The 12,278-nt window shown below is 38.5% G+C and overlaps 1 protein-coding gene across 10 annotated transcripts in view; it reads right to left on the bottom strand.

Annotated features, from left to right (window-relative positions):
* UBR2 (ubiquitin protein ligase E3 component n-recognin 2) overlaps positions 1-10,947 on the bottom strand; it is a 124,129-nt gene extending 113,182 nt beyond the window's left edge. For 4 of the 10 annotated variants that reach the window (XM_004739893.3, XM_045071239.1, XM_013062232.2 and 1 more), the window contains exons 1-2: positions 10,510-10,943; positions 1,857-2,116 (exon numbers count right to left, since the gene is read on the bottom strand). In XM_004739893.3, the coding sequence (XP_004739950.1) occupies positions 1,857-2,116; positions 10,510-10,587 (338 nt within the window). In that variant the 5' untranslated portion in view covers positions 10,588-10,943. Of the gene's footprint in view, positions 1-1,856; positions 2,117-10,509 lie in introns of those variants that run through there. The other 6 variants (XM_045071243.1, XM_045071242.1, XM_013062239.2 and 3 more) reach the window with 6 other exon arrangements.
* Positions 10,948-12,278: the final 1,331 nt, after the last annotated feature.

The raw sequence follows: 12,278 nt of genomic DNA, 5'->3' as shown, positions 1-12,278 counted from the left end.
ACTATTTGAACATAAAAATGGGATTCCATGAACATATACTGAGATAAATGAATAAAATGAATGTTTAATAAGAAACAGGACATTAAATATCTTAGAGTACCTCCCTACAAAATACTTATTGACTACAAAGAGTAAAAGAGTAACTTCAAGCAGAGAAGTCTTGTCGACACTCCTTTAATCAAGCGATCAAAATTAATATCACCAGTTATCAAACAAATCAAAATCACATGCTACTTGACAGGGTAAAATGAAAATGAGAACATGTGATTTCTGTGATATTTCTGTGAAAGATGCAACCGAACTCCAACATAAAGTGGGCTAGACAAACCTAAACGGACAGTTAAAAAACAACTGGCTTGTAATCTTCAAAAGTATCAAGATCATGAAAGTTAAAAAAAAAAAAACACCACACCAAAACAACAACAAAAAACTCCGAGAAAAAATTCCAGATCAAAGATCAAAAGATATGACATTCAAATACATGTGCTGAAAATGGATCTTTTTGCTACAAAAGACATTAGTGGAACAAGTGGGTCTTAGGTTCCTCGTCTGTACATCATGATGTTAAACTAATCTATTGCAAACATCAATAGAGAACTCAAAGAAGTTTTTATAAAGACAAACAAAAAACTAAATCTAACAGTATTTCAAAATATAAAAAGACCTCCACTGGTATTCTAACCATGCTTATAAAGGAAGACTACCATAGATGCTTACAGGCCTTAACCAAAACTGGTCTTATTAATTTTTTATTTTTTTTAGATTTTATTTATTTATTTGTCAGAGAGAAAGAGAGTACAGGCAGGCAGAGTGGCAGACAGAGGAAGAGGGAGAAGCAGGCTCCCTGTGGAGCAAGGAGCCCCCAATGTGGGAATCAGTCCTAGGATGCTGGGATCATGACCTGAGCCGAAGGCAGCTGCTCAACCAACTGAGCCATGCAGGCATCCCGATCTTATTAAATTTAAGTCTTATAGAAAAAAGTGTTAAGGAAAAGAAATGGTACATAATGCCTCTATAAATAGTACAACCACGCAGTGGAATATTACCTAGCTATACCAACTGATATGGACAGAAGTCGAGACTTTGTTAAACACAGAAAGGAAAATTCAGCCCAGAATATATAACACATATTCCCTTTGGTATGTATGTTTGTATACATGTATAAGATAGCCATATATATGGGACTGACTATGCATTAAAAATTTCTGGAAAGATACATAAGAAACTGTTGACAATGACTAGTTCTGTGAAAAGGAGTAGATGGTTTTAAAGGAGACAGGGCACCTTCCTCTCCATCTTCTGCCCTCAATTCTCAACATTTAAAAAAAAAGAAATCACCAGCTAGAAAACTATCAAGAAAAGCAAAGAAATGATTATTTTAACAGTCAGGGCAGCAGTTAAATACAGGGCAGGAGGAAAACATACTGTGGTTTTCTGGAATGCTGATGATGTTCTATTTCTTTTACTTTTCTTTTCAAAGATTATTTATTTATTTATTTGACAGACAGAGATCACAAGTAGGCAGAGAGGCAGGCAGAGAGAGAGAGAGGGGGAAGAAGGCTCCCTGGTGAGCAGAGAGCCTAATGTGGGGCTCCATCCCAGGGCCCTGAGATCATGACCTGAGCAGAAGGCAGAGGTTTAACTCACTGAGCCACCCAGGTGCCCCTGATGTTCTGTATCTTGACCTGGAAAATAATTACATGAATATTTGTTTCATGATTATTTAATAAGCCATATATATTTGTGTAGACTTTCTTAATATGTACATATTTCATAATTTTAAAACAAAAACATAAAAGTTTCAGGAAAAAAAGTAAAAACAAGAGCCTTTTAGAAAGAAAACTACAGTATTTTACCTGCAAGAGTATGTAGGTTCTCCTACTTTAAAAACACGACCACAAAGATGAGAAGGTTTGTTTGCTTGTTCAAGTTTTGGAAATCCAAATGCAGGATCTTCACCACAAAGGTACCATTCCATTGGTCCCAACAAAACATGCTGTGCCAGCATGTCCTCCTTCTGTGGAAAAGGGTTGGGACCCCTGCAGTAGATTTTGGGTACATAGTGGGCTAAATGCTGGTAAACTTCTCTAGTGAGGTCAGTTGCTTGCAGCCATTTCTTTAAAAAAAAAAAAAAAGAAAAAAGAAAAAAGAAAAATTAGGTTTAAACAATGTCAAACTGCTAATGGGGATAAACCTACTACATATTCCTTTAGTACAAAAACAGTGATTAAGATAATCACATAAACTATTTTATTGACTTAATTCATAACCAGGTTTTCTTTCCAAAAAGGGTAAAATTCATTTAGAACTTTACTAAAATGCCACTATTTAAGAATTCTACTTTACTTAAAGTAAAATGATCCCTCTCCTCAAAATTACTCTTGAAGCAACCTTCTATAGGCAGTTATAGGAAAATGACCACAACAAATCATCATGTAAGAGACAAACCATTATGCCCATCTGACTTCCATTCTAACCCTTTGCTCAAATGATATACTGATTGTAATTTGGGTTCTCATGTCAGTTTGCTAACAGGAAGAGTAGGCAATGAAAATGAACTGCCTTATACTATGCCTACTTACACTTCTCATTGATTAATAAATGATATACCAGTCTCTTATGAATAGGAATCTACAAGGGACTTTGTTGTATCAATTATGCCTTCTTTCCCTGATTAACCACTCTGTAAACCCTTTCCCCTTTGCTCTTCCTGCTCAAAAACAAAAGCTACTTTTCTGCCCCAAACTCTGATGTCCAACTACCTGTGATAATTAATCTCCTTTCAACTGAACTAGAGCTGAGTTTAATAAGATGACTTTTGGAAAGCCCCTAGGGATGGATACCTGGTTGCCAGGGGAACATAGCATGTGATAAGAAGGTTGGAAATAATAGCCTCCACCCCCAACCTCAGGGAGGGGAGAGGTGCTCCCAGTTGAGCTAATCATTAACGGCCACTGATTTACTAATTATGCTTACATAATGAAGCTTCCATAAAAATTTCTATGCTGCGGTTCAAAGAGCTTCTGGAATGGTGAACCCAGAAGGGCTGGTGCACCCAGATTCAGCATGGAAGCTCTGCACCCCTTCCCACATACGCTGCTCTATGCATCTCTTCCACCTGCTGTTTCTGAGTTGTATCATTTTACAATAAACCAGTAATTTATTAAATAAACCTTCTGTGAGCCAATCTAGCAAATTATTGAACCCGAAGAGGGGGTCATGGGAACCCTCAATTTGTAGCCAAGTCAGACAGAAGTTCTATGTAACCTGAGGACCCACTGTTTGTGACTGGCATCTTAAGTGGTGAGGGGGGTCAGTCTTGTGGGACCGTGCCCTTAATCTATGGGATCTGATTCTAATTCCAGGTGTATGGTGTCAGAATTGTAGGACACCCACCTGGCGTCTGTAGGGAATTAGAGAACTTAGTATGGGGAAAAAACTCACACATTCAGTGGCCACAGGTATTGTTAAGTGTAGAGAAAAATAGAAGAAAGTTTCTCTTGATTCAAACACCAACTCAACAGGTCTAAAATTGAACTTAAGATCTCCATTACCCCTTCTCAAAAACCTATCGCCTCCACTTCCCTATTTTAGATACAAGCATCGACCTAAGTAACCACACCCACATAAAGTGGGCCAGAAAAACCTGAAAATCTTCCTTCATCCCCGTTAGTCTTGCCCTTGTACAGCCCATTTTCCAACCTCACTACCAGAGTGATTCTTGCAAAACGTCAATCTGATCATGTCATTCCACTCCCCCTTGCATTTAGGATCAAGTGAAGTCCCCAACAGGATCTATAAGGTCCTCTGCCTCTGTCATACTTGTCTCCTCCACCTGAGTAGTGCTCTTCTCTGCTTTACAGGTTATTTTCTACTCATTCTTCAGAACTCCATGTTTCACATTCTCTAAGATGCCTGCTCAGCCCATTCCTCATTCCTATCACCCGTTCCCAATTCCCCTAGGTCTAAAATAGAACCCAGCGTCAGTGGGGATTTAGTAAAATCTTTTACCAGAGTGACTATAAACATGTTTATAATATACTACTTACTATCATACGTATTGATACTACAGAAAGATGCTACTTGTGGCTTTAATGAAAGCAGAGATAATAGATCCAGGCCTGCAATCTCTAAAAACCAAACCAATAAGCCCTAGATAAGGCATCCTTCAAACCGTCTTCTTTCCTTTCCATTTTTACTTCCTTTTATCTAAGTCTCTTCCCTGTATTGTCATCAATCCCCCATCAATTCTGTCTGTATGTTTATTTATCTCCCATACTGCTTTGTGTATTTGCTACTTATTTTGGCTCTAAACCAGGCAAAAATTTAAAATCAGAACACATGAAAGGACTCACTTCTACAAAGATGCAGTTAATAGAGCTGCTAACTCACATGCCCCATGTTTACCTATGGATTACAATCAAAGTTTACATTACATCCTTGTTAAAAGAGTTTACATTTTAGTAATGTCTAACACCATAAGACAACAGTATAAGGTCTTCATTTTAACTCTTACTTGTACAGTCTTTACCCACTTCCTTCCTTCTAAAAATAACTATATAGAGAGAGAAATTTTAAATATTTCTGAGGTGGTATATATATTATATATATAATATTCTATATTATATATATAATATATATATTTCTAGTCAACTTCATATTTTCATGTGTACTAAAAATGTAAAAATTTTGTTTGTAGGGCGCCTGGGTGGCTCAGTGGGTTAAGCCGCTGCCTTCGGCTCAGGTCATGATCTCAGGGTCCTGGGATCGGGTCCTGCATCGGGCTCTCTGCTCAGCAGGGAGCCTGCTTCCTCCTCTCTCTCTCTGCCTCCCTCTCTGCCTACTTGTAATCTCTCTCTGTCAAATAAATAAATAAAATCTTAAAAAAAAAAAAATTTTTTGTTTGTAAATTAAAGGACTGAATTGAAGCTTCTTAGGGAGCACAGTGAAAAAAGTTTTTATCCTGAAGAGAAACTATCTTTTTCAAATGTTACTAATTTAGTTGTTTGCTTTATTCAAGGAGAAAGACTAAACTACTCTTAAAAGCACTTCTTGGGAGATAACCCCACAGGATTAAGGATTACCACTCTTTAGAGAAGTGACTTGCAATCAAAATTATACACACACACACACAATTCAGCAATTATAAAAGGATGAATTTAAAAAAAAAGTAGTCAATAGTATAAGGCAAAGAGTCATCAATCAATAAGCAACCTAAAATCTAATTCTCTGGGCTAAAAAATACCTTTTGGCCATATCTAAGGATAAATGCCCAGTTTTTCACCCATTGTCAGAAACCCTATTTCAAAATCTGAATGAAGATAGTAAAATTATCCTAAGTAACTTCTTTCTGGATATAAAAGCTTTAAGATTCAAAGAATTCACTCCTATGTTGCTAGAAAGTTACACTTCAGGCAATGTTAATTTACAGCACATTTAAAGGTTTTATTTTAACAACAATTTTTTTTTTTATAGTTTATGTTCCCATTTTCTTAAAACCACTTTTGCAGCATTTTCATCCAGGTAGAATAAAAGGTGATGATTTCTAAAATAAATTATATGTTTTGTGGCTCCAACAACACTGACAGGTCAAATCTGTTCATAATTTTTTTTTTTTTTAAAGTAGACTCCATGCCCAACATGGGGCTTGAACTCATGACCCTGAGATTAAGAGTTGTATGCTCTACCAAAGGAGCCAGCAAGGCACACCCTGTTCATAGATTCCTTAGACAAAAAATTCAGAAACTAATACCAACTTTTGGTTAAGAAAAAAATCAGCACTCTTATATGAAATATTTTTTATATTATAATATTAACTACATGTTATATATTTATACTATATCATCACTGTTAATACTTGTATATTGTTATATATAAAATAATATATTACTATATATAATATCTGCTGATAATATATCACATATTAGTAAAGCATTTCAGTCTGAATACTGTTTGTAATATATTATTATAAATTACTAAGAAAATACAAATATCTGGTTTAAAAAACACAGGCATATGCTTTAAATTTAAAATCACCTAACAGATTTGAGATCTGAAATGGGCATTTCAAACTTCTTTAAATTTAAACAACATAAAAAGCAAAGTACCGGGATGCCAGGGTGGCTCAGTTGGTTAAGCGACTGCCTTCGGCTCAGGTCATGATCCCAGCCTCCTGGGATCGAGTCCCACATCGGGCTCCTTGCTCAGCAGGGAGCCTGCTTCTCCCTCTGCCTCTGCCTGCCATTCTGTCTGCCTGTGCTCACTCTCTCTCCCTCTCTCTCTCTGACAAATAAATAAAATCTTTAAAAAAAAAAAAAAGCAAAGTACCTTTACATGAGAATTCCATACCAGAAATACTGAATTAGTGACTGGCAACAGTATAGATTAAAAAAAAAAAATTGTAAAGAAAAACTGAGGAGGTAAAAATTTTTTGGCCACCTTTCACAATAACAGCTCGTATTTCTCAAAAGAATAAAATCAATAGCCTTTCCTCTCCTCACTAACATAAGCTAACAGTAACTGTTTCCTCAACAGGAAAAACTATTGATTTCTAACTTGGTTGCATGTTAGTATTTCAGACACTTGTGGCTGTCACACCAATGTGCACAACAAAGTAATAAGCACTATCTTATTAGAAGTCCTCCATAAGGGAACTAAAGAAACTTGTCAACTCATTCCACTAAAGTAAACATGTTATGACAATGTTTCCAGGAGCTTTCCTTTTTTGAATGCTAAATTTAAGCCTTGGGATAGAGAGCAAGTACGATAAACACAAAAAAATGAAAGAATCCCTAGAGGTTAGCCTTTTATTACAGTATCTAATTATTATTCTATACCCAATTAAAACTGTATCCTTCAACCACATTTGATTTGTTTTCAAACAAGAACCACCAACATGTAAGTTAATTACAAAACAATAATCACTAGTGCTGAAATGAAAATTTTAAGATTAGAAAAATTTTAAACAAATCATATTGAGTTCCAGAAATGAAGCATTCACAAATCAAAATAATACAGAAACTCAGTAATAAAAGAAAAAAAATCGAATTTAAAAAATAAGCAAAAGACCTGAATTGACACTTCTTAAGATGTATAGTCAGTAAGATCATGAAAAGATGTTCAGCATCAACAGTCATGAGGGAAATACAAATCAAAACTACAATGAGATACCACTTTACATTCAACAGAATGGCTATAATCAAAAAGATAATAGGGTTGGAAAGGATACAGAGAAATTCAATAGAACCCTCGCATACTGCTGGTTAAAGTGTAAAAGGATGCAGTCACTCTGAACAACAGCTGAGTGGTTCCCCAAGACATTAAGCATAAAACTACCATAGAACCCAGCAATTCTATGCCTGGGTATATATGCCCAAGAGAAATTAAAACGTATGTTCCCATAAAAACAAACACAAATGTTCACAGCAGCATAATTCCTAATATCCAAAAAGTGTTAACAACCCAAATGTCCATCAACTGATGAATGGATAAATAAAATACAGTATAGTCATATAATGAACTATCATTTGGCAATAAAAAGGAATGAGTATTGATATATGCTACAAGGATGAACCTTGTAAACATCTGTTAAGTGAGAAAAGTAAAAAAGACAACATATTGTTATGCTTCCATCTATATGAAATTTCCAGAATAGGGGTGCCTGAGTGCCTCAGTGGGTTAAACCTCTGCCTTTGGCTCAGGTCGTGACCCTGGGATCGAGATCCACATCGGGATCTCTGCTCAGCAGGGAGCCTGCTCCCCCCCAGCCTACTTGTGATCTCTGTCAAATAAATAAATAAAATCTTAAAAGAAAAAAGAAAGAAAAAGAAATTTCCAGAATAAGCAAATTGATGGCAGCAGAAAATAGATACACAGTTTAGTTGGGAGTTTAAAGGAAAACAGAAGTGACTACTGATAGGTATAGGATTTCTTTTTTGGGATGATGAAATGTTCTAAAATTGTAGTGAACGTCGCACAACTGTGAATATACTAAAAACACACTAAACTGAATTTATATATCTGAATTATGTATAAAACTATCAAAATTTAAAAGCAAAAAGTATCCAATACAGACATAAAACTCAACATAAAACTTCTATAATGAATATGTATTTTAGGTTTGGGGAAAAACAATATAGGTACTTCTTAAGTCACAATCATCCACTAGAACGCATGATAATAAAATTTGTGCAGTAAAAAATGTAGATAGACTCAAGAAGCGCTGGGAAAGTCATATTGTTGTGCAATCAAGTCTACCAAGAAAAGGAGAAAACTGAGAAAAGAGGGTCACTGTAAGATAATTGATAAGGCTTACAACTATCGCAGAGAGCGCGTAAAGGCTTTTATTTGTGAGAATGCTTGTCAGGATATACAAAATCACAAAAATCCTTCCTCCTTATAATAGAAATTTAAAAAGCAGTGTGTAAATAAAGTGTGGGAAAAGCTTATTAAGTAATTTTAAGTGGATGTGATCCCCAAAATTACCAGTAACAAAGGTCTAAAGGCTGCAATTACTGCTGTTTACTCTAAAATTTACTTTTAACTTGAAAAAACTTTATTAATTCATTTCAATTTGTGATATAGAGCTGTGCTACAGCCCAAGCTGAAAGAACAGCTTGTAAGTGTTATATCATTTTAACTAAATACAGACAATTTCTCACAAAGTAAGGGCAGGTTATACAGCTAGAAGAGCCTTGTATTTTAATATTAGTGTGCATCTTCTTTAAGGACTTCTGTTGGTCTTTAGACTAGATATTTTTTCATATTATTGTTCAGAAAGCCATTCAAAAGTAAACAGAACAAAAGTAAAATGTGGCTCAGACTGTGATCTTCACAAACTCAAATTAATAAATTTTTACTGCTTTTCCCTTAATTTCTCCCTCTGCATCTGCCTGAGAATTTCCCTGCACAAGAATTATTACACTGCCCTCTAACACCGTTTATAACTTGTCTTCGCAGGAACTTCAACAAGTTGGTGAAACTCCCAATCACTTGATAGCTTGCACTTTCAGAACTGCAAAAATGAAGCACACAGCCTGTATCGCTGGGCCAACACACACATAATTTGGTGGGTGTAAAAACAACACTCTGAGGTAGACAACAGATTAAAATATCAACATGGATACTAACACAGTGACAGATTGGGAATAGCTGTTATTCTGACCATTTTACTGTTTACTTGTAACACTTTTTCTTTTTTCACATCTCATAGATAAGGGACGAAAACCCTCAGGTTGCTGCGATATTAAGTAGGAAGTAAATGAAAACAGACCTACACTAAACAAGGTGGTTTCAAAATAATAAAATGCAAGAGTCATCATTCAACATATTAAACTCTTCACCTCTACTCCTGTCAACTGCTTCCACTCTGCCTCTAGTGTCTTCATCAAGTCACACAAATAACTCCTCACTGACCAACAGCTCCAAAGGGCCCCACTAAAATTTTGTTCCTAACATTAGCGTTGTTGACAAGTGTTCAAAGGTCCCTCCCTCCCCAGAAACTAACCTTCTTAAATCAGAGGCCTTAGAGGTGAGGCCTAGGTTGTTTTGGTTCTTATAGCCATCCTGAACTATTTGTTCTAATGGTGTTCCCTGTCCTTCTTGAGCAAAAATGCCATCAAGTTTATTAAAATAATCATTTTACAACTCTGCTACTTACAAGAGCATATTCATAATACACTTTCGTTACAATACTGGGTTTGAATGTTTAAGTTTGGGATTTAACTGCACCCACTAGGCTGTGACCAAAACTCACTTTATTGGCTTCTATTTGTTGAAAGCTGCTCTCTCAAAGTTACATAACAATTCTTTCCACCCGACTAACCCCAACTCCCTAAAAATTATTTTTTTTACTCTCCCAGCCTCCACTATTGCTTTCTCACACTCAGTAAACACGACCAGACACTACTTTCCGCACATTCATCAACGCTGTCGACTGACCAAACCGGGGCAAAAATGCACTGAACAGGGGATGAAGGGAAAACAGCGCCGTTTGCATCCTCCGGTGCCCAGGGCAATCCCAGAACACAGTAGGAACCCGGTTCGGGTAGCATGTTTCGGTGGAGGAGGCAACGCTCCGCTAATCTGCGGAAAAGGAATTAGGCAGATGAAGTAGGACGATTATACCCCCAAACCAGGAAGCGTCTCCCCTTCCCTCTTCCAGGAGCTAGCAAAAAGGGCAAATGCCCTCGTGCTGGGGACCTAATGAGAGCCTGGGGGCAAAAGAGGAATAGTGGAAGAGCTGTCGGTTCTCCTAGGCAGAAAGGGAAGCGCAAAGGTGGCTGGCGCCCAGCACGGCTCTGCCGCCCATTAGAAGATAAAAGAAGGAAGAAGCGGGGCAGGCACAGTGGCCTCCCCGGGCCGTTACCCACAAGGCGAGGACAGAGAGCCCGGCGAGGTCGTAGCCCCAAGTCAGGGCAGGGCTGCTCCAAGATTTCCAGGAGTCGGTTCCTCCCCCGGGACGCGCGGCCTGCGAGGGCCGAAAGTCCCCGCTCGGGTCCCGGCACTCACCCCTGCAATCTCCTCAGCCGAACATTCCAGCAAACTCCGGTCGATGGCCTGCACCTCGGGCTCCAGCTCCGACGCCATCTTCCCTCCTCCTCCTCACCAGAGCTGACGCCGCGACCGCCGTCCCGAGGGCCGCGGCCTCGCCACAGCCCTAGCTGCCGAGACTGCCACCCGTGCCCCAGGCAGTCAGTCCGGAGTCGTCCAGGCGGCCGCGGGTGGGGAAGAAGAAGAGTAGTCTGAGGTAAACCGGACAGAAGGAAAAGCGGCCTCCTGCGCTCCCTCCGAGCTCGGCGCCCAAAAGTCAAGTCACTGCCTCGACCTGGCCCCGGAGAAGGACACAGAGAACCCAGGACCTGGCACTCTCGCTAGCTTCTACCGCGTCCGGCACCGGGAAAGGGGCAACAACACCCAAAAGAGGAAGCAGAGCATTCTGGGAGCTGTAGTCCTCCGCCACACGGCAGGGAAGCGGGTGGAGCCCTTATAGGGTGCCCCACGAAGGCATTTTGGGAGTTGTAGTCCATCTTTTAACCAGAACATGGGCAAATGGCAGCTAAGCGGGCGGGGCTTTCCTGTACTACTAGGATCCTGGGAAGAGACTGGCGGAAAGAAGCCCTCACCTGGGAAGAAGCCGAAGAGCAAGACACTGTGGGAAGTGTAGTTTTATTCCCTCAGTCTATTTGTTCCTGTTTGTATCTGCAGATCCTAGAACGGTGCCTGGCACGTGGCAACCGCTCAAGTACTTTTCAAAGCCTGACATAGGTAGACAGATAATCGTGGAAAGAATGGAAGAATCCCATTCTATTCCCATAGTTCTATGGCCCTGTCATTCATCATGCCCTCATCTTTCAGACTGTAAGTTCGGTGGACATTACCCAGATTCTTTAAGGGTTTGAAACATACTTAAGCACTAGGCAAGAAAATATTTCCAAGTAATTTAGTTATGACCACTTATCTCAAAGTTTATTATAAATGTTGCTGGAAAGGAAAAGTAGCCTGTAAGCCAAATCTATCAAGATTTACTCTTGATAGGGACATTTTATAAAAATAGATTAGGTACAATGTTAGTTTAGAGGTAATTAGGGTTTTGACTGGCAGTTAGGTGAATGGGTTTCTTAGAACAAGTCTTCAGTTCTTTTGGAGTTTATCAGAAAATTGCTTACACATTTTATCAAGCATGCTAGTTAATTCCGAGAAAGAGATTGTGAATTAAGGGGGGGGGGATCTGACACACTCCAGGCCTGGGAAATGTTTTTGTTTTTATTGTTTTAATAATAATATTAACCAAGTATCTTTTTGTTTTTGCTTTTTTGATTAGGAAATAAAAATTACCTATAATCTCATAGATCAAATAAGTCTTGCTATTGCTTTTGAAAATAAAAGATTAGAAATTCAAACTTAATAGGAATATATTTTTAAATGTTTTATTTATTTATTTGAGACAGAGCAGGAAAAATCACATATGAGCAGGGGGGAGGAGCAGAAGGAGAAGAGGAAGCAGGCTCATCACTGAGCAGGGAGCCGGACTTGGGGCTCCATCCCAGGACTCCAAGATCATGACCTGAGCCAAGGCAGATGCTTAAATGATTGAGCCACCCAGGTGCCCTGGTAGGAATATTTTATTCATTTCTCTATTTATTTTTAAAGTAAGTGCTATGCCCAACATGGGGATTGAACTCCCGACCCCAAGATCAAAAGTCCTATCTCCACCAACTGAGTCAGCCAGGTGCCCATGTAGAAATATTTTAAAAGGAAAAATGAGGGGTGCCTGGGTG

The sequence above is a fragment of the Mustela putorius genome, unplaced genomic scaffold (assembly GCF_011764305.1).
Source record: "Mustela putorius furo isolate JIRA1106 unplaced genomic scaffold, ASM1176430v1.1 tig00003983_pilon_pilon_pilon, whole genome shotgun sequence".
Taxonomy (NCBI): Eukaryota; Metazoa; Chordata; class Mammalia; order Carnivora; family Mustelidae; genus Mustela; species Mustela putorius.
This window is presented reverse-complemented; position numbering and strand designations above follow the sequence as displayed.